Source organism: Odocoileus virginianus, unplaced genomic scaffold (assembly GCF_023699985.2).
Source record: "Odocoileus virginianus isolate 20LAN1187 ecotype Illinois unplaced genomic scaffold, Ovbor_1.2 Unplaced_Scaffold_5, whole genome shotgun sequence".
NCBI lineage: Eukaryota > Metazoa > Chordata > Mammalia > Artiodactyla > Cervidae > Odocoileus > Odocoileus virginianus.
The window spans coordinates 3,502,805-3,523,981 of NW_027224267.1; the positions used below are offsets into that span (position 1 = coordinate 3,502,805).

Genomic DNA, 21,177 nt, shown 5'->3' on the forward strand with positions numbered 1-21,177 from the left:
CTGGGGACACGGGGGGAGCTTGTCCCGCCCGAGCCTTCGCCCTGGCAGCCCCGGGGAAGGGGGCGCGCGCGCTGCGGACGGAGAGCTGGCGCGGGGTCCTGCACGCCGCACGGCCGGCCTCCGGGCTCCTGGCCAGTCTCAGAGAGCCCCCCCCCCACCCCCGGGGGCCCGAACGTAGGTGCCTTTCCAGGCGGTGGGAGCCCCATCTGAAAGGGAGTCGGCCCTGTTTGGTGGGTGGTGAGGGGGGCGGTTCTTAGCGCCCTTAGGCTCCAGCCAGCCTCGGGCTGAACCTTGGGCTGTGCGCCCTTAGGCTCCAGCCCACGGCCCGGGGAGGGAGGGCGCTGCTGTCGGGGAGGGCTCTTCACCGCGCAGACTTGCCTTCCGTCTGCCCCGCCCGGCCAGAAAGAGGGCCTGTGGCCCAAGCGCCCCAACTCTGCCCTCTGGGCCACAGGCTCCAGCCTTGCCCCTTCACCCAGACCCCTGGGGGGAGATGGTCAGGGAGCCCGGGCTATGGAGAGGTCAGCGGGCCCACCACACCCTTCCTATCAGGGCCCGCTGACCTCCGGGTCGCCTGCATTGCGGGCGGACTGCCGCTGAGTCACCAGATGTTCCACCTACCTAGTCTCTGTTACAAAACTTCCTGTATATCCTGGCTCCTCCCTTACCTCTTGAGAGCTGTCTCGGGGTTAGCTGAGACGCTGTGTCCTGGACTTAAGTCCTCAGTTTTGTCTACCAAATAAAAGGTAACTTTCAAGTTGTACTTTTTGTTTTTTTCAGTCCACACCAGCATCTTAACTTATTTTAGCTGTTTCAAGCTACCAAAAATATGGAGAAACCATTTAAAGTAGACAGTCCTAAAACATAATTACTTGTGTGTGTGTGAAAGTCGCTTGGTTGTGTCCGACTCTTTGCAACCTCACGGACGATACAGTCCTTGGAATTCTCCAGGCCAGAATACTGGAGTGGGTAGCCTTTCCCTTCTCCAGGGATTTTCCCAACCCAGGGTTCGAACTCAGGTCTCCCATGTTGCAGGCGGATTCTTCACCAGCTGAGCCACAAGGGAGCTGATTACTCCTAAAAGAGTTCATCTAAAAGTTCTTACTTCATTGACATGTACTTATCAATCTTTGACTCTGCCTCTGCGCACCAGAAGAAAAGTTTGCATGGGTCCTGCCCTATTTAAGTTTTATCATCTCAAGTTATCAGTGTTGCTGACAAATTTTGTAACAGGAATCATCAGATCTTAAAATTTGACTTCTAGTAAACCTAAGTACAATGAAAATATTAATGTTGACGAGTCCAGAGATATAGTCATTAAACCAAGCTTGTTTTCATTCATTAAAAATTAATACCAGGGACTTCCCTAGTGATCCCAGTGGCTAATGTGTGGGACATGGGCTCAAGCCCTGGTTTGGGGAGATCCCACAGGCCGCAGGGCAGCTAAGCCAGCGTGCCACAGCTGCTGAGCCCGTGCACACCCTCGAGCCACAAGAGGAGAAACTTGTGTGACAAGAAGCTCAGTGGGTAAAGAATCTGCCTGAAAGGCAGGAGACTCGAGTTCAGTTCCTGGGTCAGGAAGATCCCCTGGAAAGGAAATGGCAACCCACTCCAGTATTCTTGCCTGAAGAATCCCATGGACAGAGGAGCCTGGTGGGCTACAGTTCATAGGGTCACAAAGAGTCGGACACGACTGAGCGACTAAACCACCACCAGTGTGATGAGAAGCCTGCACACCACAATGGCAAGCAGCCCCTGTTGCCTGCAACTCGAGAAAACCCACATGCAGGGTCAAAGACCTAGGACAGCCAAGAATAAAGGTAAACCCTGGGTTACGTGATCCTGAAATCATTTGAGTATTAGCCAGTCAGGGCCCTTTTACCAATCAATTTTGGCAGGACCACATACCTGCAGTACACACATAAACATAGATTCATACCAACAGAGATCCCGTAGTTTTGAAACCAGGCAGGACCCTGTGGGGCTCCTGGGCACACAGCCTTTCTGTGTCCCCTTGACTACAGGATGCCTCATGCGCTCCCCCCACCCCCACCCCATAGTTTTCAGGGCATTAGCCGGTAGTGGCCCTCTCTGCTCAGCAAAGCAATAAAACTTTGCTGCTTCACCTAAAACTCTAGTCTCCAAGATTCAGTTCAGTGCTGGTTCACAGAGACTGAGTTTCGGCATCACTTCACATCCCCAAATTTCATCCATGAATCAGGAACAGCAATACAAAACCCATTGGTTACAAAAGAGGTTGGTTTCCCTGGCGGCCTAGTGGTTAGGATTCCAGGCTCTCCCTGCCGTGGTCTGGGTTCAATCCCTGGTCTGGGAACTGAGATCCTGCAAGCCTCATGATGTGGCTAAAAAAAAAAAGTTGGATTCAAATTGGGTTTCTGACCAATGGAACAAATAAAGGTCACCTGTTTAGATGGCAAAAGTCTTTTCACTAATACTTATAGAGAAGACGCAGGAGTTGTCTTGTCCTTGACAAGTTTCAAGTTACCTATCCACTTTAGTTTCTCTCTTTTGAGAAGAGTTACTTTCCTGAAATTTGCAATTTCAAAAGTTGGTCTAGATAAGTGTTTCTGGAGAAGACCAGGTGGGCCATTTACATCTCGGAAGCATAGGAGGAAAAAGGCAAATTCTAGGAGTAACTTCTGTTCCCTTAAGGCCACAATATTAATATACAATATATATTTAAAGCCTCAAGCTCAGTAGGGGAAGTCTGAGGAGCAGTAAAAAGATTGATGGGCTTTGAGTTTTTCTGGAGCCTCATCTCAGTCCTGTAAAGATAGATTTGTGAAATAAGGACAGCTCTTTTAATTCCTCAAAGAATGGGGTGGCCACTTCAGGGAAAATGAGACCAAAGTGCTGACATACCCGTCCACCTGCTGCAATGTTTTATTGTTCAGTCACTCAGTCGTGTCCGACTCTTTGTGACCCCATGAACTGCAGCACGCCAGGCTTCCCTGTCCTTCACCATCTCCCTGAGTTTGCTCAAACTCATGTCCATTGAGTCAGTGATGCCATCCAACCATCTCATCCTCTGCCACCCCCTTCTTTTGCCCTCAGTCTTTCCCAGCATCAGTTTTTTTTCCAATAAGCTGGCTCTTTACATCAGCTGGTCAAAGTATTGGAGCTTCAGCTTGGGCATCAGTCCTTCCGATGAATATTCAGGGCTGAATTCCTTTAGGATGGACTGTTTTTATCTCGCTGTCCAAGGGACTTTGGAATGTTTTACTTTCCTTCATCTAGCTCAGGGAAGAAGGCCAAAAAAATAAAAAATCCTCCCAGGCTCTGAATATCAGCTATGTTTAGTTCAGTCAGACCAGTGGCCTTCAATCTTGGTAATCTACTTATAGAAACCTGAGAGGCTGCTACTTGGGTTTAAGAAATTCTTTACCTACGGCCCTCATTTCCAACTTTGATGTGAAGAGGCTTGCCTCCAGCCTCAGGTGGTCCCATTTCTGAAGGTGACCATTGAATAGTGTCATTGGGATAGAAGGCCATTTAGACGGCAGACCAGAGCGGGCCCTCAGTACAGGAGTGTGGAGGGAGCAGAGGTGAGGTCAGCCTCAGGGGTTCTGTTTGTTTGCCATAGGCACTTTTACACCCCTTACCTTTCACTAGTCTTCTGCAGCATCCTTAGAAGCTGTTTTGGAGTTTTCAAGCCCTTGGGGGCTTTTGCATACCAATTAAAAAAGGTACAATAACAGGATGAGAGCTCTCTAGCGTTTTAATAATTTAGAAGTCTCTCCAGTCCCAGGGATCTATTTTAGAAGAGGAGAGCTCTGATCCCCCTTGTGTCCCGCAGACCCTGTGGGCAGGGGTCCCAGAGACAGGCCAACAGGAACGGACCTCGTCCTCTGTCGCCTTTCTCTGTGCCTACAAAGCTCAGTGAGGCCAGGAGCGCCTCGGGGCGGCCCTTCACTTCCCGGTGCAGGCCGCAGGCGTGCACACACGTGCTGCCGTCTGAGCGCAGCTGGCGCCCTCGTCTGCGCGGGATTGCTGGGCCCTTGAGGCGCGGCGCCCAAGTCGGCGGTGAGACGTGAGCCCAGCTAACGGAGGAATCTCTGGCGAGGCAGTGCGCACGCTCCGGTCTGCCCCCAGGCCCCCGCGGAGTCTCCCGCGGCAGCTGACTCTCCTGGGTCCGGTCTCTCCCTCCGGGGAAAACGGCGGCGGGGGCTCGGGGCTCCGGGCGGTCGGGCCGCACTGTGTGTCCTGGACGAGCAGTGGATAGCGGGAGCCGGGTCCCCTGCGGGACCGAGCCGCGCCCGGGGGTGGGCCCTCAGACACCCCCACCGGGCTCCCAGTCTCCCGGGACAGCTTGCGGCTGCAAGGAGCACACGTCCCCGTTCTTAAAAGTGAAAGTCGCTCAGGCGTGGCCGACTCTCTGCGACCCCATGGACTGTACAGTCCGGGAATTCTCCAGGCCAGAATCTGGAGTGGGGATCCCTTCCCTTCTCCAGCAGATCTTACCGACCAGGGATCGAACCCAGGTTTCCCTGTTCTTGGGAGCTGAATGCATTCCATCTGTCCTTTCACTACCAGAGGGTTTATTCAGACCATGTAGCAACTTTGTTTTTCCAACTTAAGCAAAACCTAACAAACCAGCCACTTCTGTTTCCCTGGGCCTCCTTCACTGCCCTCCTGGGTCCCCGACTGGGAAATGCACAGGGGCCCTGAAAGGCTCCAGGGCAAGTAGAAACAGCTCGAATAAAAATGTCAGGATCGTCCCCTAAGAGCTGGGAGGGCTGGCCAAGAGGGGAGCCCAGCGGAGCCCCCAGGGGCACCAGGGAGGCAGTGGGGCCCGGTGGCCCCCGTGGTGCTGAGCACAGGGTCGGTGTCGACTTCAAAAAGGGTCACAACCCACAAGTTGAGAGGTATATTTTATTTGGTGGGAGTTTTTAGGACTTTAAGCCTGGGAGACAGCATCTCAGGTGATCCTGGGAGAACTGTTCTGAGGAGGTGGGCGGGGTGGAGAGAAGTTTGTAACAGGCCGTGGGAGTCTGAACAGCAAACGGTTATTAAGGAAAGTCAGATGGCTCAAATGAAGGTATTTAGGGCTTTCCTGTGTATGTGCTAAGTTGCTTCAGTCATGTCCGACTCTGCGACCCCATGGACCGTAGCCAGCCAGGCTCCTCTGTCCATGGAACTCTCCAGGCAAGAATACTGGAGCAGGTAGCCATTTCCTTCTCCAGGGGATCTTCCCAACCTAGGGATCAAACCCACGTCTCTTACGTCTCCTGCGTTGGCAGGCAGTTTCTTTTCTTTTCTCTTTTTAACTGGAGGATAATTACTTTACAATATTGTGGTGGTTTTTGCCATACATCGACATGAATCAGCCACAGGTGCACATGTGTCCCCCCATCCCTGAATCCCCCTCCCACCTCCTTCCCCACCCCATCCCTCTGGGTTGTCCCAGAGCACCGGCTTTGAGTGCCCTGCTTCATGCATCGAACTTGCACTGCTCACGTGTTTCACACAGGGTAACAGGCAGCTTTCAGTGCTAGGCTGGCGGGTTCTTTACCGCTAGCACCACCTGTGTACAGGCAGATGCAGGCATCCGTGATCCCTGAAACCACTCCTTCACAGGCATCTCAGCTGTCTGGGTCAGGGTCCTGCGATTTGACGTTATATGTCTGTAGTGGCGGCAGCTCACTGGCTGATAGCGGGCTCTGTTCTTCCCGGGCTCAGAAATTCATGTTTGGAGGGCTGAAACTCTTGATAGCTGAGATGTCTTTGTTTATTGATGTGGCCGGAAATATTCCGTTTCACAGGGGCGAACTCCAGCTGTCCTCTGGGGAGGGTGGGTTGTCTCTGATACACCAAGCTAGCATCGACAAGAGACTCATCAATAATTGATCTAAGAAAGAAAGGGAAATTTTTATTGGCACCAACCTGATGATCCTAACCCAGGAGACAGTCTTTCAGAAGCTCTCAGGCCTGCCCATTGGAGGTCAGAGCGAGGTATGTGAGCTGCTGAGACAGAGGGCTGTACGTCAGACACTCAGCCACAGGCCGTGCAGTCCAGGCCTGATCACACCCGGTGAGGGTGGGCCGTGGCGCCCCCCCAGTAGGGCAAGAAGAAAGGTTCTCTCCTGGGGTCTGGTGAAGGCAGGCACTCAGCCCTTACTCGAGGGGTGGGAGGGGGCTCAGATGGGCAGAGAAAAACTGCATGTTCAATTATTTCTTGTTTTGTCCAGAATCACGATGCAGAGAACAGACTGGGGTATGGGAAGCTGCGGCTAGCAGACCTAAGCTTCTATGTATGTCGACGGGACGGGCGGACAATACAGCCCTACTGCTCAGCAGAGACGGCGACATTCAGTGTTCTGTGGAAGCCATGATGGAAAAGCGTAAAAAGAGAACATCTGCTTGCGGGTGACGGAGTCAGTTTGCTGCAAGGCAGTAACGAGCGCGACACTGTAAATCAGCTCTACTTCAACGAAGAAACAGAGATTCGTTTTGTCATAAAATATGGGTTTTATTTCATCACACTGATTTTCTGTAGTCTTTTCTCTTTTCCATTTCATGAGTTTCCACTCTCACTTTTATTAATTCTTCTCTGCTGCTGACTTGGGATTTAACTTGCTCTTCATTTTCTCATTTCCGAAGATGACGCTTAGATGGTTGCCCACAGAGCCTCTTCTCCTCTAATATATGCAAGCAATGCTACAAATTTCCCTCTAAACACTGCTTTTGCTGAATCCCACACATTCTGATAAGTTGTATTTCATTTTTATTTAGTCATTTAGTTCAAATTTTTTTAATTTCTCTTAAGAGTTCTTCGATTCCTGTGTTTTGTGGAAGCGTGTAGGTTTTCTTGCGGCTGTTGTTTTCAGGTTTTGGGGTGGTTTTTTTTTTTTTTTTTTTGGCTTTGGCTCAGCTCATGGGATCCTAGTTCCTGACGGGGATTGAATCTGAGGCCTTGGAGGTGAAAGCATGGAACGTCCTAACCAGTGGCCTACCAGGGAATTTCCAGGTGTGCATTCTGAGTCTCCACGTGTTCGGAGATTTTCCAGTTATCTTCCTGTCACCAGTTTCCGCGTCAGTTCCCTCGCGGTCTCAGGGCAGACACCGTGTGATTTCTGTGATTCTGAGTTTGTGAGGAGTGTGTTACGGCCCAGAGTGTGGTCTGTCCTGATGAGTGTTTCCAGTGAGTGTGAGAAGACTGTGTCTCTATTTGTGTATCTCTTTATCCCCGCTGTGCTGCGTCTCCGTCACTGCACAGGCTTTCTCGAGCTGTGTGCGGGAGCAGGGCCCCTCCCGAGCCGTGCGGTGCCCTCGCGGCGGCGGCCTCGCGCGGCTCTCAGCTGCGCATGGGCCTGGCTGCTTCCCGGCACGTGGGGCCGTCCACTGGCAGGCCAACTCTTAACCCCTGAGCCGGCAGGGATGTCCCGGAGAAAGCGTGTCTTGCTCTGGAGGATGCCGTCTGTAGATGTCCGTTATGTGCGGTTCACGGTGGAGCCGAGTTCATCCACATCCTTCCTGGTCTCTACCTGCAGGGTCTCCTCGCTGACCAGGGTGTGGAAGTCTCCGACCATCACAGTGGATCATCTGTGTCTTTTCTGTTCTTGCCTTAAGATCCATTTTATCTGATACTAATATGGTGATCCTAGCCTTGTTTTTTAATGAGCATTTACGTGGTATAGCTTTTATCCATTCTTTTTTAAACAAAGTTAGTTAATTCCCGTATTGTTGGCTGTGCTGGGTCTCCGCGGCATGCTGGCTTCTCACTGGGGTGGTTTCTCTCGTTGGGGAGGGCAGGCTCAGCAGTGGTGGTGATGGGCTCGGGGGCCCTGCCGCAGGTGGACCCTTCCCGGGCCAGAGATCAAACCTGTGTTCCCAGCACGGGTGGGTGGATTCTCAAACAATGGAGCCCCAGGGAAGTCCTGTCCATTTTGTTACTTTCACCTTTTCTGTCTCCCTAGGATGCAGTTGTGTCCCATATAAACAGCATGTAGCTGTGTTGGTTTTGTTGTCGTTTTTTAAGAGTGACAGTCTTTGTCTACTAACTGGACCATTTTGTCCATTATTGTTGAATAAAAGTCATCAATGTATTGGTTCTCAGATGGATTCTTCTTTACCATTCATTTTATCACACACATTAGTTTAGAAATTATTCACTGTTTCTTTTTTCTTTTTAGTAGTTTCACCAGCAATCACAATGGGTCTGCTTCACTTATTACAATCTAAAATGAATGATACCAATTCCAACGCGTGTTCATGCGGCCTACCACTTTGTTGTAGAAATCACACAGTTGTTTTTCAGTCGCTAAGTTGTATCCGACTCTTTGCGATCCCATGAATGCAGCACGCCAGGCCTCCCTGTCTATCACCAACTCCTGGAGTTTACTCAAATTCATGTCCATCGAGTCGGTGATGCCATCCAACCATCTCATCCTCTGTCGTCCCTTCTCCTCCTGCCCTCAGTCTTTCCCAGCATCAGAGTCTTTTCCGATGAATCAGCTCTTCGCGTCAGCCTACGTCTACTTTAAACATCTAAAAATATTGGAGAAAATACAAACCAAAGCTTTTCAGGTGGACGGACACAAGCGCCGCAGAGCAGTGGAGAAGGGAGACGGCAAGACGGGCCCACACCGGCTGACCTGGCCCTGGAGGGGCTTTCCGGCTGTGGGGCGGGGGGAGGAGCCCCAGGACAACTGGTGCGCCCTGACTTGAGGAGACAGCGTTCTGAATTTGGGGGCCCACGGGGACCGGAGCTTCTAGGGCAGAGTTGTAGAGAGAAGAGGCTCAGCTCTCAGGCTCTGCCCTGAGTCCCGTCAGGTCCTCAGCGTGTGGACCGAGCGCCCGAGGCCAGGCGCGACCCAGAACGAGAATGTCTAACAGCCCTCACGGGGCCAGAAAGGGGCTGTGTTTCCAGCGGCCACGGGGCATTGAGCGGAGTGCTCAGAAAGCTACTGCTTTACTGATAGGGTCAGATGGGCCCAGACTGAGGAGTTTTCCGAGCTTCCCTGGCGAACTCAGATGGTAAAGAATCTGCCTGCAGTGCAAGAGACCTGGGTTCAATCCCTGGGTCAGGAAGATCCCTGGAGAAGGGAATGGCAACCCACTCCAGTATTCTTGCCTGGAGAATTCTATGAATAGGAGCTTGGTAGGCTACTCTCCATGGAGTCACAGAGTCAGACAGGACCGAGTGACTCGACACACACACACACACACACACACACACACACAAAGGAGTGTTCTGAGCTCACCTAGTGAAACTTCAAAGGAAGACCCAAAAGGATCAGATTATTTCCAGGTAACAAGTGCATTCCAGAACAAAGCTCAAAAACAAAAAAGAAACAAATCCCAGTGACTCAACATTATAAAAATTACATAATCCAGCATCCAACAAAAATCACCATAAATGTAAAGGAGCAAGAACATATAACTCATAATAAAGAAGAAAAAATCAATCGGGAACTGAACCAGAAATAAGACAGATGACAAGGTAACAGACAAGGGCATTAAAGGTTATACAACTATCTGAAATAGCTAGGAGAAAGATGAAAACGTGTTAAGTAGTGATATTAAAAACGCCACATGAAAGCACATGTCAGTATAAAGAACTGTATGTGAATACTCAGAGTAGCTTTACTTGTAATGGCCAAATGCTGGAAATTACCCAAATGTCTATCAACAAACAAATGCACAAATTGTGCTTTTTCCAAACAATGGAACACTGCTCACCAATAAAAAGTGCACTATTTAAAAATCTTTTCTTCTTTTCTCTTATTTTTATTCTTAAAAGAATGCACTATTGATGAGCCCAACAACACAGACAAATCTCAAAGTAATTTTGCTAATTTAAAGAAGTCAGACAGAGGGACCTCCCTGGCGGTCAGGGGTTAAGACTCTGCTCAGGGTGCAGGGGCGCAGGCATGATCCCTGGTGGGGGAACTAAGATGCCACATGCTGCATGGTGTTGCCAAAAAATAAAAACAGACAAAAAGTGGAATATATGGCATGATTCCACTTACATAAAACTGTAGAAAATGCAAACGAGCAACAGAAAGCAGACCAGTGGTTGTTTTGAGGGGAGAAGCCAGTGAGAGGAGGCGGAGATCGACAAGAGGCTGAGGGTGTTTGGGTGGGGCTGGGGTGGGGTGCCCCACCTTCAGGAGGTGACGGCCTCACAGCTGCATGCTGACCTTAAAAATAAAACAGTATCTTACCAGCAAAAATGAGTTTGCTGGAAAAGAGCAGAGAATTGCAACATGGGACAAACATGCAGCACGAAGGCCGGAGGCAGGTCCAACAGAGAGGAGGCGCGTTACTGTACAGAGAAGAGGATGGTGTTGGGGAGGGGCGGTCCTGAACCAAGTCCATTGGAGAAAAGCCAGAGTTCAGAGCGGGGATGGTTTCTGTCTGAGTTGCTGGAGTGGTGGACTCCTTGGAGGAGAGGCCAGGTATGCTTTCCTGTGAAGTTGAAAGTGGAAGTCGCTCAGTTGTCTGACTGTTTGTGACCCCATGAGCTGAACGGAATGGAGAACAGCAGAGAACTGCAGTTTGGGACAAACGTGCAATACAGAGGCCGGAACACTGGAGTGGGTAGCCTTTCCCTTCTCCAGGGGATCTTCCCAACCCAGGGATCGAACCCAGGTCTCCCACATTGCAGGCAGATTCTTTTTTTTTTTTTTTCTTTTTCTTTTTTTTTTTCCATTTATTTTTATTAGTTGGAGGCTAATTACTTTACATCATTACAGTAGTTTTTGTCATACATTGAAATGAATTAGCCATGGGTTTACATGTATTCCCCATCCCGGTCCCCCCTCCCACCTCCCTCTCCACCCAATCCCTCTGGGTCTTCCCAGTGCACCAGGCCCTAGCACTTGTCTCATGTACCCAACCTGGGCTGGTGATCTGTTTCACCCTAGATAATATACATGTTTCAATGCTGTTCTCTTGAAACATCCCACCCTCGCCTTCTCCCAGAGTCCACAAGGCTGTTCTATACATCTGAGTCTCTTTTTCTGTTTTGCATATAGGGTTATCGTTACCATATTTCTAAAGTCGATATATATGTGTTAGTATACTGTAATGGTCTTTATCTTTCTGGCTTACTTCGCTCTGTATAATGGGCTCCAGTTTCATCCATCTCATTAGAACTGATTCAAATGAATTCTTTTTAATGGCTGAGTAATATTCCATGGTGTCAGGCAGATTCTTTACCAAGAATAAGAAGGCCAAGAATACTGGAGTGGGTAGCCTTTCCCTTCTCCAGGGGATCTTCCCAACCCAGGGATCGAACCCAGGTCTCCCACATTGCAGGAAGATTCTTTACCAAGAATATGAAGCCCAAGAATAAGAAGGCCAAGAATACTGGAGTGGGTAGCCTATCTCTTCTCCAGGGGATCTTCCCGACCCAGGGATCAAACAGGGGTCTCCTGCATTGCAGACAGATTCTTACCAGCTGAGCCACCAAGAATGCTGGAGTGGGTAGCCTACCCCTTCTCCAGCGGGTCTCCCCAACCCAGGTCTCCCACATTGCAGGCGGATTACCAGCTGAGCCCCTAGGGAAGCCCCGTTTTCCTGCGGAGACCTGTGATTAGTCCTTCCGGTGACTGACTTTGAGTGGTGCTGCAGAGAGCGCCCCCTTCTGGCCTCCCAACTCCATTTTAGTGAGGTTTCCCTTTATTACTTTTCCCACCTACAAATACATCAAAATTGATCAAATTGTGTATTACCTGTCAACCACACCTGAATAAACATAAAAAAGTGACAAAACATATTTAATGAAACTTTCACTGTCCTACCAGAAATACAGATCCTTTAAAGGGTATTTTATCCAGAACACTTTAACCTCATGTACCCCTTCTTGATTTACATGCTGTCCCGTATTTTATTTTCCTACTTGGTTTAGCCGAGTCACAGCCTCTTTATATTCCCCCAGGTTCTCCTCTCACTGTGCCCCCCGCTTACTTCCAGACCTTCCATTTCAGATCTCTTATCTCAGCCTGAACTATATCCTTCAGAATTTCCTTCCTAAGGACGTTCTGTCTCTGTCTGAATGCGTGTCTATTCTGTGTCGTTCTTTGTTTAGAACTATACGTAACTTTCCTTAGTAAATACGTACAGGAACGTGCACCAAGCATAAATACACAGCTGAACTTCCCCAAAGTAAACACACTGTGTCTCTTAACACCCGAATCAAGAACCGGAAACCCGCCCAGGCCCTGGGACGGCAGCTGTGCCCGCTCCCAGTGCCCTCCTTCCACTGTGCTGCTGAGCTCGGGATGCTTGCGTTCTGTTGAGTTTTGCCTCAGTGTTCATAAGAACCATTGGTCTGTGGTTTTCTTGCAGTTGGCTTCATGAGTTAGGAACTATTTTATACTCTTCAATTTTGGGGGAAAGTTTGAGAAGCCTTGGTGCTAATGCTTCTTTAAACGTTTGCTAGAGTTTGCCAGTGAAGCCATCAGATCCAGGGCTTTTTTTTTGTTGGGAGACTGTTGACCAATCTCCTCACGTCTCCATTGTTTCTCGGAGTTTGCGCATTTCATCTAGCTGACCCGACCTGCTAGTGCGCAGCTGTTCACAGCAGTCTCCTTTAATCCTTTTCATTTCTGCTGAATTGGTAGGAATGCCTCCGTACTTCACGTCTGATTTTAGTCATTTGTGTCTTCTCTCCTTTTTTCTTAGTCCATTTGGTTAATGGTTTGTCAAGTATGTTGGTCTTTTCAAAGAACCAACTTTTTGTTCCATTGATCTTTCTTTATGGTTTTTCTATTCTCTATTTCTTTAATTATATCTCCATCCTAATCTTTCTTTCCTTCTGCTAGGCTCTTTCTTTTTGGCCACAACACCCAGCTTGCAGGATCTTAGTTCCCCGATGAGGTATTGAAAGTATGTCCTTAGCAGTGACAGTGGAGTCCTGGACCACCATGAATTCCCTCCTCCTGCTAGCTTCAGGTTTTCTGTTCTTCTTTTTCTAGTTCCTTAAATTGTAATATTGGGCTGTTGATTTGATCTTTTTCTTTTAATGTGTTTATAGCTATAATTTCCTTCTTATCACTGCTCTTGCGGGGTCTCGCACATGTTGGTACGTTTTGTTTTGTTTTCATTCCTCTCCAAGTCATTTCTAAGTTCCCTTGTGATTTCTTCTTTGGTCCTCTGGTTCTTCAACGTTCAACTTTTCCATCTGTTATTGAGTTCCAGCATCATCCTGCTGTGGTCAGAGAATATACTTTTTATGGCATCTGGCTTTTAAAATCTATTGATGGGAATTCCCTAGTGGTTCAGCGGCTGGGATTCTGGGCTCTTGCTGCTGAGGGCCTGGGTTCAATCCCTGGTTGGGAATTAAAATCTCACAAGCTGTGCAGTGCCTCCTTGCCCCCAAGTCTATGAAGACTCAATTAGTGACAATGTGTGGTCTCCTGAAAGCATCCCACGTGTGCCTGAGAAGGATGGGTGTCATCAGGTGGGTGTCCTGGACACATCCGTTAGGTCTGGCTCACTGGTCCTCTGTCTGGTTGTTCTATGCAATGCTATGAGTAGGGTATTCAAGTCTATTGTTACTGTAGAACTGTCTGTTTTTTTCATTCCATTAGCTTTGGCTTCATATATTTTCACTGTCTGTCATTAGGTGTGTAAACATTTATATTTGTCCTATCTTCCTGCCCTATCAAACCTTTTATTAACGTGATAATGTCCTTCTTTGTCTACTGTAAACTTTTTTGATGTAAACTCCTTTTTGTCTGGCCACGGTTTAGTCACCCCAGCTCTCTTCTCGTCATTATTTGCAGGGAATACCTTTTCTCATCCTTTCACCTTTGATCTATTTGTGTCTTTGGATTTAAACTGAGCCTCTTTCAGGGACGGACTTTGCTGGTGTCCAGTGGTTAAGAATCTGCCTTGCAAGGCAGGGGACGTGGGCTCGATCCCTGGTGGGGAACGAAGATCCCACAAGCTGGGGAGCAATAAGCCTGCGCTCTGCGACTACAGAGCCACAGATAGAGTCCCCACCCTGCCACAAACGAGGACACGGCTCAGAGCCGACACAGCCTAATAAATAAACAGGCTTTATAAAAGATGCAAATAAAAAAATAAAGTGAGCCTGTTGCAGACACCATGGCGCTGGACTGTGTGTTTTTATCCATTCCACTCTGCTTTTCCAAGGCCCTAGATGAAGATGCTTTCTGCCAAGTCGCATGTGAATTTTTCTCTGCCACTTGCGGGAGCATCCCTAATCCAGAGCCATTTTAAAATAACTTCCTCGCGGACACATTCTTGGTGCTTTTAACGGTGTCTGTTCTGCTTGTGGCGCCGGTGTTATAGCCACTGTTTCCCGGCCCCCCCGCCCCCCCTCAGTGTCAAGACAGTCCGCAGTCAGGCTTGCAGGCGAGCCGAGGAGGACTGGGCCGGTGTGTGAACCTGGGACTGACGCTGCGCCCAAGCCGCGAAGCCGGGCTGCACTCTTCTCCTGCTGTTTGCTGGCAGAGCCTCTGCCCCTGGAAACCAGCCTGCCAGTCCCCCACCTCCAAGCACAGACACCGTCGCCTCCTCCCTTGCTCTGCCCCTCTTGCTCACTGGCAACCCCCCTGGGCTCCACCACCCCACTGGGCTTTCCCTGGAGGGGTGGCGGTGGAGGGTAAGTGCAGGGGGTCGGTGATAGCCGAGAGTGGGCGCAGTGAGTCTGGGGGCGGATCTCCTCCCGACTGGGGCCAGGGTCCCCAGACGACGCCCTGGGCGGAGCCCACAGCGGAGGGCTCCGAGGGGTTGGGGGTTCTGGGCCATCAAAGCCAGTTGCTCCCAGAGCTTCCTGGAGTCACTCACCGGCCACGCTCTCGCGGACCACACCGCTCCGCTTCCATCTCCAGCCGGACAGCTGCAGGCAACCCAGGCAACAGGTGTGGGCTCGAGAAAGGACTTGCCTGGTGGTCTAGTGGTTAAAAATCCGCTTGCCTACGCAGGGGACACAGGTCAGCCCCCGGTCTGGGCAGACTGCACCCGCTGTGGCGCTACTGAGCCCAGGCTCAGCAGCAGGACAAATTCTGCAGTGTGAAGCCCCCGCCAGGCAACTAGACGAAGCCCGCCCGCAGACCCAGGACAGCCAAAAATAAAGGCATTTTAAAAGAGAGGAAGAGGGAGAAACTGGTTAGGGAGAAGTGATGGGGGGTCGAGGGGCTCACTAACTGTCCCACTGGGATATGAAAGAAATCACAGCCGGCTTGCGGAAAACCCAGTGGAGACCGTACCCGGGGAGGGGCGGGGGGCCGGCGTGGCGCTTGGACCCCGGCGCGGACGGGGGTGGGGCAGGGACTCAGGACCCAGGCAGCCCTGCGGTGCCGCCCCCGCGGGCCGGCGGCGCGGTCCTCTCGGTACCCGCTCGGTCTCGGGGAGGACGGAGCCGGGCGCCCGACAGCCAGCGGGGCAGGGATGGTCAGGCTGGACGTGTCGCGGGGCTCCGGACGAAGGGCGCGGAAACGCGCGCGTCCGGGAAGGCCGCCCGCCGGCCCCGCGCCCGCGCGCCCGGCTGGTCGGAGTTTCCGGACGCCCCCCGCGCAGGCCTCGCTGCAGCCCTGCCCCGCCCCTGGGCCAGCGCGCCCGCGTCCGGTCGGGGCCGCGGACGTCCCATCCCGTGCCCGGCCGCCACCCGACCCAAGGCCTGGGGGGTGGGGCGGAGGCCGTCCGGCCGGGCGCCGCCACCACGAAGGAAGCCCGGCGCTGCCTCGCGCCGTGCGGGCTGCTGGTGGCTCCAGGGCGGGGACGCAAGGGCCTGGGCGCACGGCCCGGAGGTCGCCGCCTCCGCATCGGCGCTACGCCTCCTAAAGACCCGGTGGACACCAAGTAGGCAGCACCCTTCTTAGAAGGACGGGTGGCCCCCGCGGGCGTGGGCCGGGCGGGGACCTGAGACTCTTTACCTCCCACGACCTTGTGCAATCGCGAAGGAGCCAAGGGCGCAGAGAGGCCACGCGACCCGTCCCAGGTCACGCAGCCGACGTGGAGTGTGTCCGGACGCGGAGCGCTGGAGGGGACCGGGCAGCCCGATGGCTTCTTACCTGTGCCTGTGGCCTGAGGGTCAGGCATGAGGCCGAGCCGGGGCGAGGAGAGGAGACCGGACGGGTCCTGGGGCCTGGGTCGCTCCCGAAGCCGAGCTCCCCGGAGCAACCCGCCCCGACTGGACCCACTAGCCCACTGGGCGCAGAGGCCGCGCGTTGGCATTCACCGGCCCCCAGCCCAGGGCGGGCATCGAGCCCCCTCCCTCGGAATCGGTCCAGGGATGCCCGGGTGCCTGGGCCGCCGGCGGTGGCTCTTGAGCTGCTGTCCAGGTGCCGCCTCCTCCAAGCAGCCCTCAGGAGCCCACGCCTATAGGGTAGGCCTGACGGCGTCTGGGTGCGGATCCCGGTTGGGGCCGCGCGTACCGAGTCCGGGAGCCACCACCTCGGTCCCTTTAAGCGAGCGGTTCGCGCGGCCCCGGGGTTTCCATGACTACGACGTTGGATGGGGGTGGCCGGGGCGGGGTCGAGGCGCATGCGCGGTACGCGCGGGACGCAGCACGTCTTTCTCGAGTAGCCGCGCCGCTGTTGCGGGGTCCCCCGAGCCGCGGTAAAGGCGGGGCGGGGGCTCGATGGGCTGGGGAGGACGGAGAGGGAAGGGGTCGCAGAGCCCGGGGGGCGTGACGGGAGTAGGGGGGTCGGGGGCGTGGGGAGCCTCCAGACCCGGGGGGCGGGGTTGGGGGGCTCGCTCGTCCCGGGGGGCGGGGCCCTCGAGGTGGGCTCACGGGTCCTGGGGGGTCCGGGTGGTGGGTCGCGCGAAGCCGAGCTCAGGGTCGGGGTCCGCCGGCCCGAGGGGCGGACGCCGCTGACCGTCGGCTTCTGCAGGGCGCCCGGGCTCCCTCAGTTCGGCCATGGCCCCCCCGCCGCCGTGCGGACCTCCGAGGTCGCCGCCGCCGCGGCTGCTGCTGCTGCTGCTGCTGAGCGCCGCGCTGCTGGGCGCCCAGGCCCACGCCGAGCCAGCCGCCGGGAGCGAGGTCCCCGCGCAGAGTAGGTCCCGCGCGCGCACGCGGAGGGGTCCGCGGGTGCCCTGACCCCACTCGGGCGCGCGGGAGGGGCGTGGCTCGCCTTTGTTTCCTGGTGGTCCCCGCGCCCCCGCGGGCGGGAGGCGGGGGGCGCGCGGAGGCCGCTGCCCGTGATTAGGGGGGCCCGGCTGCGAGCGCGCCCTGACCCGGACCCCCTCCACCCCGACCCTCGCGCAGGCCGCCCGTGCGTGGACTGCCACGCCTTCGAGTTCATGCAGCGTGCTCTGCAGGACCTGCGCAAGACGGCCTACAGCCTGGACGCGCGGGTGAGCCTCCCGAGGGGTGCAGGACGGGTGGAGGGGGGAGGGGGGAGGCTGCCCGGCTCCCGCTCCTCCCGGTGGCCTCCTGGCTCCTTTCCCGGGGTCACTGGAAAGGACAGCCTATCCCAACCCAGTCTTTCCCAGCAGGCAGAGAGGGCGAAGCAGGAAGACCATCCGGATGGGCTGGAAGGCCAGCTTGGGCCCAGCTGTCCGAGGGCCGGGGGGTTCCCCCCTCCTCTGCAGGGGGTGGGTGCAGGCCTGGGGTGTCCGGAGTGACACCCTAAGTCTGGAATGAACAGTGCCCTTCCCCTCCGCCTTCTCTGGGCCCCAGCCAAGGAAGTTCTCATTTGTGACAGAAATGTGTATTTCTGGGAAGGGGGAGCACTCCGAGAAGTAGGAAGAAGGGGACATCCTGCCCTGCTCCCTCTGCTCCCAGTTCCCAAGGATTCCCCCAGATCTGGAGTGCCCCCTGGGGATGCGTCTGGAGCTGGGCTCCTGAGAGGAGCTGCAGCCAGCCCACCCTGGGGGGCTGGAGGAGCTATCAGGACAGGGGGTCCCCTGAAAGAGAAGCCAGAAGAGTTGTCTAGTGTGGGGCTCAAGGAGGCCGGGCCCCCGGGCAGGAACGTCAGAGGCGGGGGGAGTGCGGGGAGGTCTGGGGGGCAGCTGACGGTCCCCTGAGGCTCCCCTGCAGTCAGTCTGTGGAGCTGGGGCTGGGGGTTGTCCGGATGCAGTTGGGTTTAGGTGTCAGGAGTCCTGGGAACCCGTGGGTCTTAGGGGGAAGCCAGGAGCTGGGCGGCCCCCTGGCTTGGATTTCTGGGTGCTGCCTGGCGGAGCCCTCATGCCCCTCGTTGCTTTGCAGACGGAGAGCCTCCTGCTGCAGGCCGAGCGCCGGGCCCTGTGTGCCTGCTGGCCGGCTGGGCACTGAGCACCCACACCAGCACGTGCCCAACCAATAAAGGCCTGGTCCCCACGCCCGTGTCCTGTGTCCCTGCTCGGGCCCCCAGGGCCCACCGTCGTCCCCCGGAGTCTCTGCCTGGGCCTGGGTTTCCCTGCCAGGCAGCTCTCCCACCCTGGCACCAGGCTGGGGGCGTGCATCCATGGGCACCGGGGCCACCACCTTCCAGGGGCCCCCCTGTTCCCTGTCTGCACTTCCTTTGAAGCATGGAGGGTGTGCTGGGGGGCGGGGTGCCTGGAGCGCTTGCCCAGCCCCAGGCCCGCCCAGGCCCTGGTACAATGAGGACCCTGCGGTCAGGGGCGCCCCGGGTCTGGCTGGTGGACCCACTATGGCCAAGGCCCTGTAACCAAGCCGACAAGGGCCAGGAGAGGGGGTGCTGGGCGGTGGGGGAGTGCTCCTCTGGGAGCAGCGGGCTGGGCCCCCTCATAGCTTCCCCCCTGCCTGCTGGCTCCCTCCTGCTGACCCCGGCCTGGCCCCTGGGCATCGAGAACTCTGGGACGGTGCAGACTCGTGTCCACGTGTGTGTGCACAACACCAGGCAGAGGCCTTCCTCCTTCCCTCCATTCATTTCTGGAGGAATTTTTTTTTTTTTTGAGTAAATATTATAACCTCTTTTTCAAAGTAATGCGTGCATTATGGTAAGAAACATCCAGGAAGTCAGCAGGGCTGCAAATACAAGTGACCGGTATGGGACACGTGGCCTCTCGGTGGCTTTAGTTCCTTGGCCGTGGCCATCTCTACACCTGGCACTGCTGTCCGAGGTGGTCAGAGCTGGACACTCCTGGTCCCCTGCCCAGGAGGGCGACCCTAGTCCCCGGCCCAGCCTGTCTTGTCTTGTCCTGGGGGTCTGAGTGCACACAGCTGTTCAGATGCTTTGCCCAGGCCCTTCCTTGCCCCAGTGGCTTCCCAACTCTTGATGGTGACCTCCCTCCCATCCTCAATTCTTTTCTGCTGGACCCACCCAGCCTGCGGGTGCTGCTCCAGGTGTTAGGACCACAGGGAACAAACCAGAGTCCTACCTTGGCTTCATGGGGGGCCGAGCTCAATGTCTAGGGGTGATGATGCCTGTGGGATGATTTCAGTCAGGCCAGAGCGAGGCCCCGGGGAAGGCGAGCTGGAGCCATGGCCGGCCTTGGTGGTCTTCGGGCCTGGGCATGGGGGGCGGGGACCGGGGCCACCTGTCCTGGGGCCCCAAAGGAGCAGAGGGTGGCAGAAACAGGCTCCTCCATCAGGGCACTGCCAGAGAGTGCCCGCGTCCCACAGGTTGGCCTCAGTCACGTGGACGTTCCTGGCTGCCAGGGAGCCGAGATTCCCAAACACGAGGCTCGCTGAGCCCTTCTCGGGGGGAGCAGGCGGCACTTGGAGTGTGAGCACTTAGTGAACGCATGTCCCAGGCAATACTCGGGACACCTTTAAAGTGAAAATCACCGGTGTATCCAAAATCGAAGTTTAGCTGGGCTGGGCAGCCCCAAAGCCTGGCTCCAACTGGAGTTCCATGACCAGAGCCTCTGCAGGGGGCGCCCTTTGGGAGGAAATGAGGGCCCTGCTGGGTGGGGAGGCAGCAGCCGCAGGCAGAAGGCACAGGCGGCAGCTCTGGGTGGTCTGGCCGCTGAGGGCGGGGGGTGGCCTGAAGGATGGGGCCTCCTTTGGCCTGGGCCGGGGAGGTGAGCAGGCTGAGGTCTGTCTGAGCTGGACCTTCCTGGCTGCTGGCCGAGGATGGGCTCGGGTTGGGGACAGAGTGGGCGCCGTCGGGAGTGAGGGGCCGGGGCTGGGGGGACAAGGGTGAGCAGAGAAACCCAGGAGGCCACGGGCCAGACACGCCCGGGAAAGCGCTGGGGAGAGAAGGCCCCTGGGGTTCGGGGATGGGGATGAGGAGGTGACGCCCCCGAGGAGGGGGGTCTTCACAGGGCAGGGACAGAGCGGAGACCCCGGGGGGGGGGGGGGGCTTCAGGCAGAAGCCAGCCTGTCACAGGCCCCGGAGGTCAAGCAAGGCCCCAGGTGGGCCCCCTGGGGTGGGCAGCTCTGGCCACGGTCAGCCTCGAAGGGAGCAGTCAGTTGGGGTGGGGAAGGCCCGCTTGGGGGTGATGCTGGAGAAGTAGCCTGGGCCCCATGAAGGGTTTAGCCTTGCGTGCAGTCAAGGCCAAGGGCGTCCTGGCTCTGCCCTGAGCAGTTCCACCGATTTCTGCTGACTGGACCAAGAGCATCTTCATGACGGCGTCGGGGCTGCGTGAGCTGGGAAGGCGTTGCTTTTGTTGCCCCTGAAGACTGTTCATCCAGTCGTTCCCTCTTGTCTGCCTTCGTCACGTCCGTCCATCCTCCAGCAGTCTGGTCCTTCCCAGCCTTTCCCCTCCGTGGCCTGTGCCCTCCAGCTCCTAACCAGCTGGGCATTCCCACTGCCCACCTTCACGCTTCTGGTTTGGAGGCACTGCTTCCTAGATTCCACACCATCTTCTCATGGTGGCCTGCCTTCAAATAGCTTCCTAGACAATTGGGTGGTAAATGAGCCGTCTGAAAATTTTTGCGGGCACATTGGCCTCGTAGTCCCCGCCACCCCCGGGCCTTTGCATGTGCTGTCCCTCTCCCCGGAATTCCCACGTGGCCTCCACCACCCGCCCTGCTCTTCAGCCCTTTGTACCAGCTTATTTTCCTTGGTCCCAAAGTCCAGCTGAAGCGCCGGCCTCTGTGACTGGTGGGCTCCTGCCCCCACCCCCCACCCCCAGCTTGTAAAGCACCAGGAGAGCACTGCTTTGCCCTTTTCAGGGCCCGGTAGAGGGCAGGCACCCCCCAGCCTGTGTTGGCAGGAAGGCTGGGTGCTGGGTCACAGACTCAGGGTTAGGAGCCTGGGGTGCAGCGGGTGGGTCAGGAGCGTCACTCCCTCCCCGCCCTCAGGAGCTCTCAGAGCCCAGGGCCCAGCCAGGAACCGGGCAGGTTCTAAG

At 55.3% G+C, this 21,177-nt stretch overlaps 2 protein-coding genes and 1 long non-coding RNA gene across 10 annotated transcripts in view; 2 read left to right on the forward strand and 1 right to left on the reverse strand.

Moving 5' to 3' along the window:
• The window catches only part of LOC110151541 (uncharacterized), a 6,872-nt gene extending 372 nt beyond the window's left edge, over positions 1-6,500 (forward strand). The window contains exon 2 of the long non-coding RNA XR_002318105.2: positions 6,207-6,500. This is a non-coding gene — a long non-coding RNA (uncharacterized lncRNA). The remainder of the gene's footprint in view (positions 1-6,206) is intronic.
• LOC139033417 (uncharacterized) lies at positions 5,400-16,481 on the reverse strand. 7 transcript variants are annotated; one of them, XR_011485989.1, is made up of 4 exons: positions 16,008-16,098; positions 14,782-14,833; positions 10,185-10,428; positions 8,513-9,293 (listed from the first exon to the last, which is right to left on the reverse strand). XR_011485989.1 is itself a non-coding variant. In XM_070462525.1 (3 exons), the coding sequence occupies exons 1-3, from the start codon at positions 16,479-16,481 to the stop codon at positions 5,775-5,777; spliced, it is 618 nt and encodes a 205-aa protein (XP_070318626.1). In that variant the 3' UTR covers positions 5,400-5,774. The 7 variants fall into 7 exon arrangements, 3 of the variants coding, with proteins under 3 accessions (XP_070318626.1, XP_070318627.1, XP_070318625.1); XM_070462525.1 differs by lacking the exons at positions 8,513-9,293; positions 10,185-10,428 and adding an exon at positions 5,400-5,866 and having other exon boundaries at positions 16,008-16,481; XM_070462526.1 differs by lacking the exons at positions 8,513-9,293; positions 10,185-10,428 and adding an exon at positions 6,531-8,505 and having other exon boundaries at positions 16,008-16,481.
• Positions 16,235-18,256, forward strand: NICOL1 (NELL2 interacting cell ontogeny regulator 1). 2 transcript variants are annotated; one of them, XM_070462528.1, is made up of 4 exons: positions 16,235-16,321; positions 16,830-16,991; positions 17,204-17,292; positions 18,146-18,256. In XM_070462528.1, the coding sequence occupies exons 2-4, from the start codon at positions 16,856-16,858 to the stop codon at positions 18,209-18,211; spliced, it is 291 nt and encodes a 96-aa protein (XP_070318629.1). In that variant the 5' UTR covers positions 16,235-16,321; positions 16,830-16,855; the 3' UTR covers positions 18,212-18,256. The 2 variants fall into 2 exon arrangements, with proteins under 2 accessions (XP_070318629.1, XP_070318628.1); XM_070462527.1 differs by lacking the exon at positions 16,235-16,321 and adding an exon at positions 16,473-16,554.
• Positions 18,257-21,177: the final 2,921 nt, after the last annotated feature.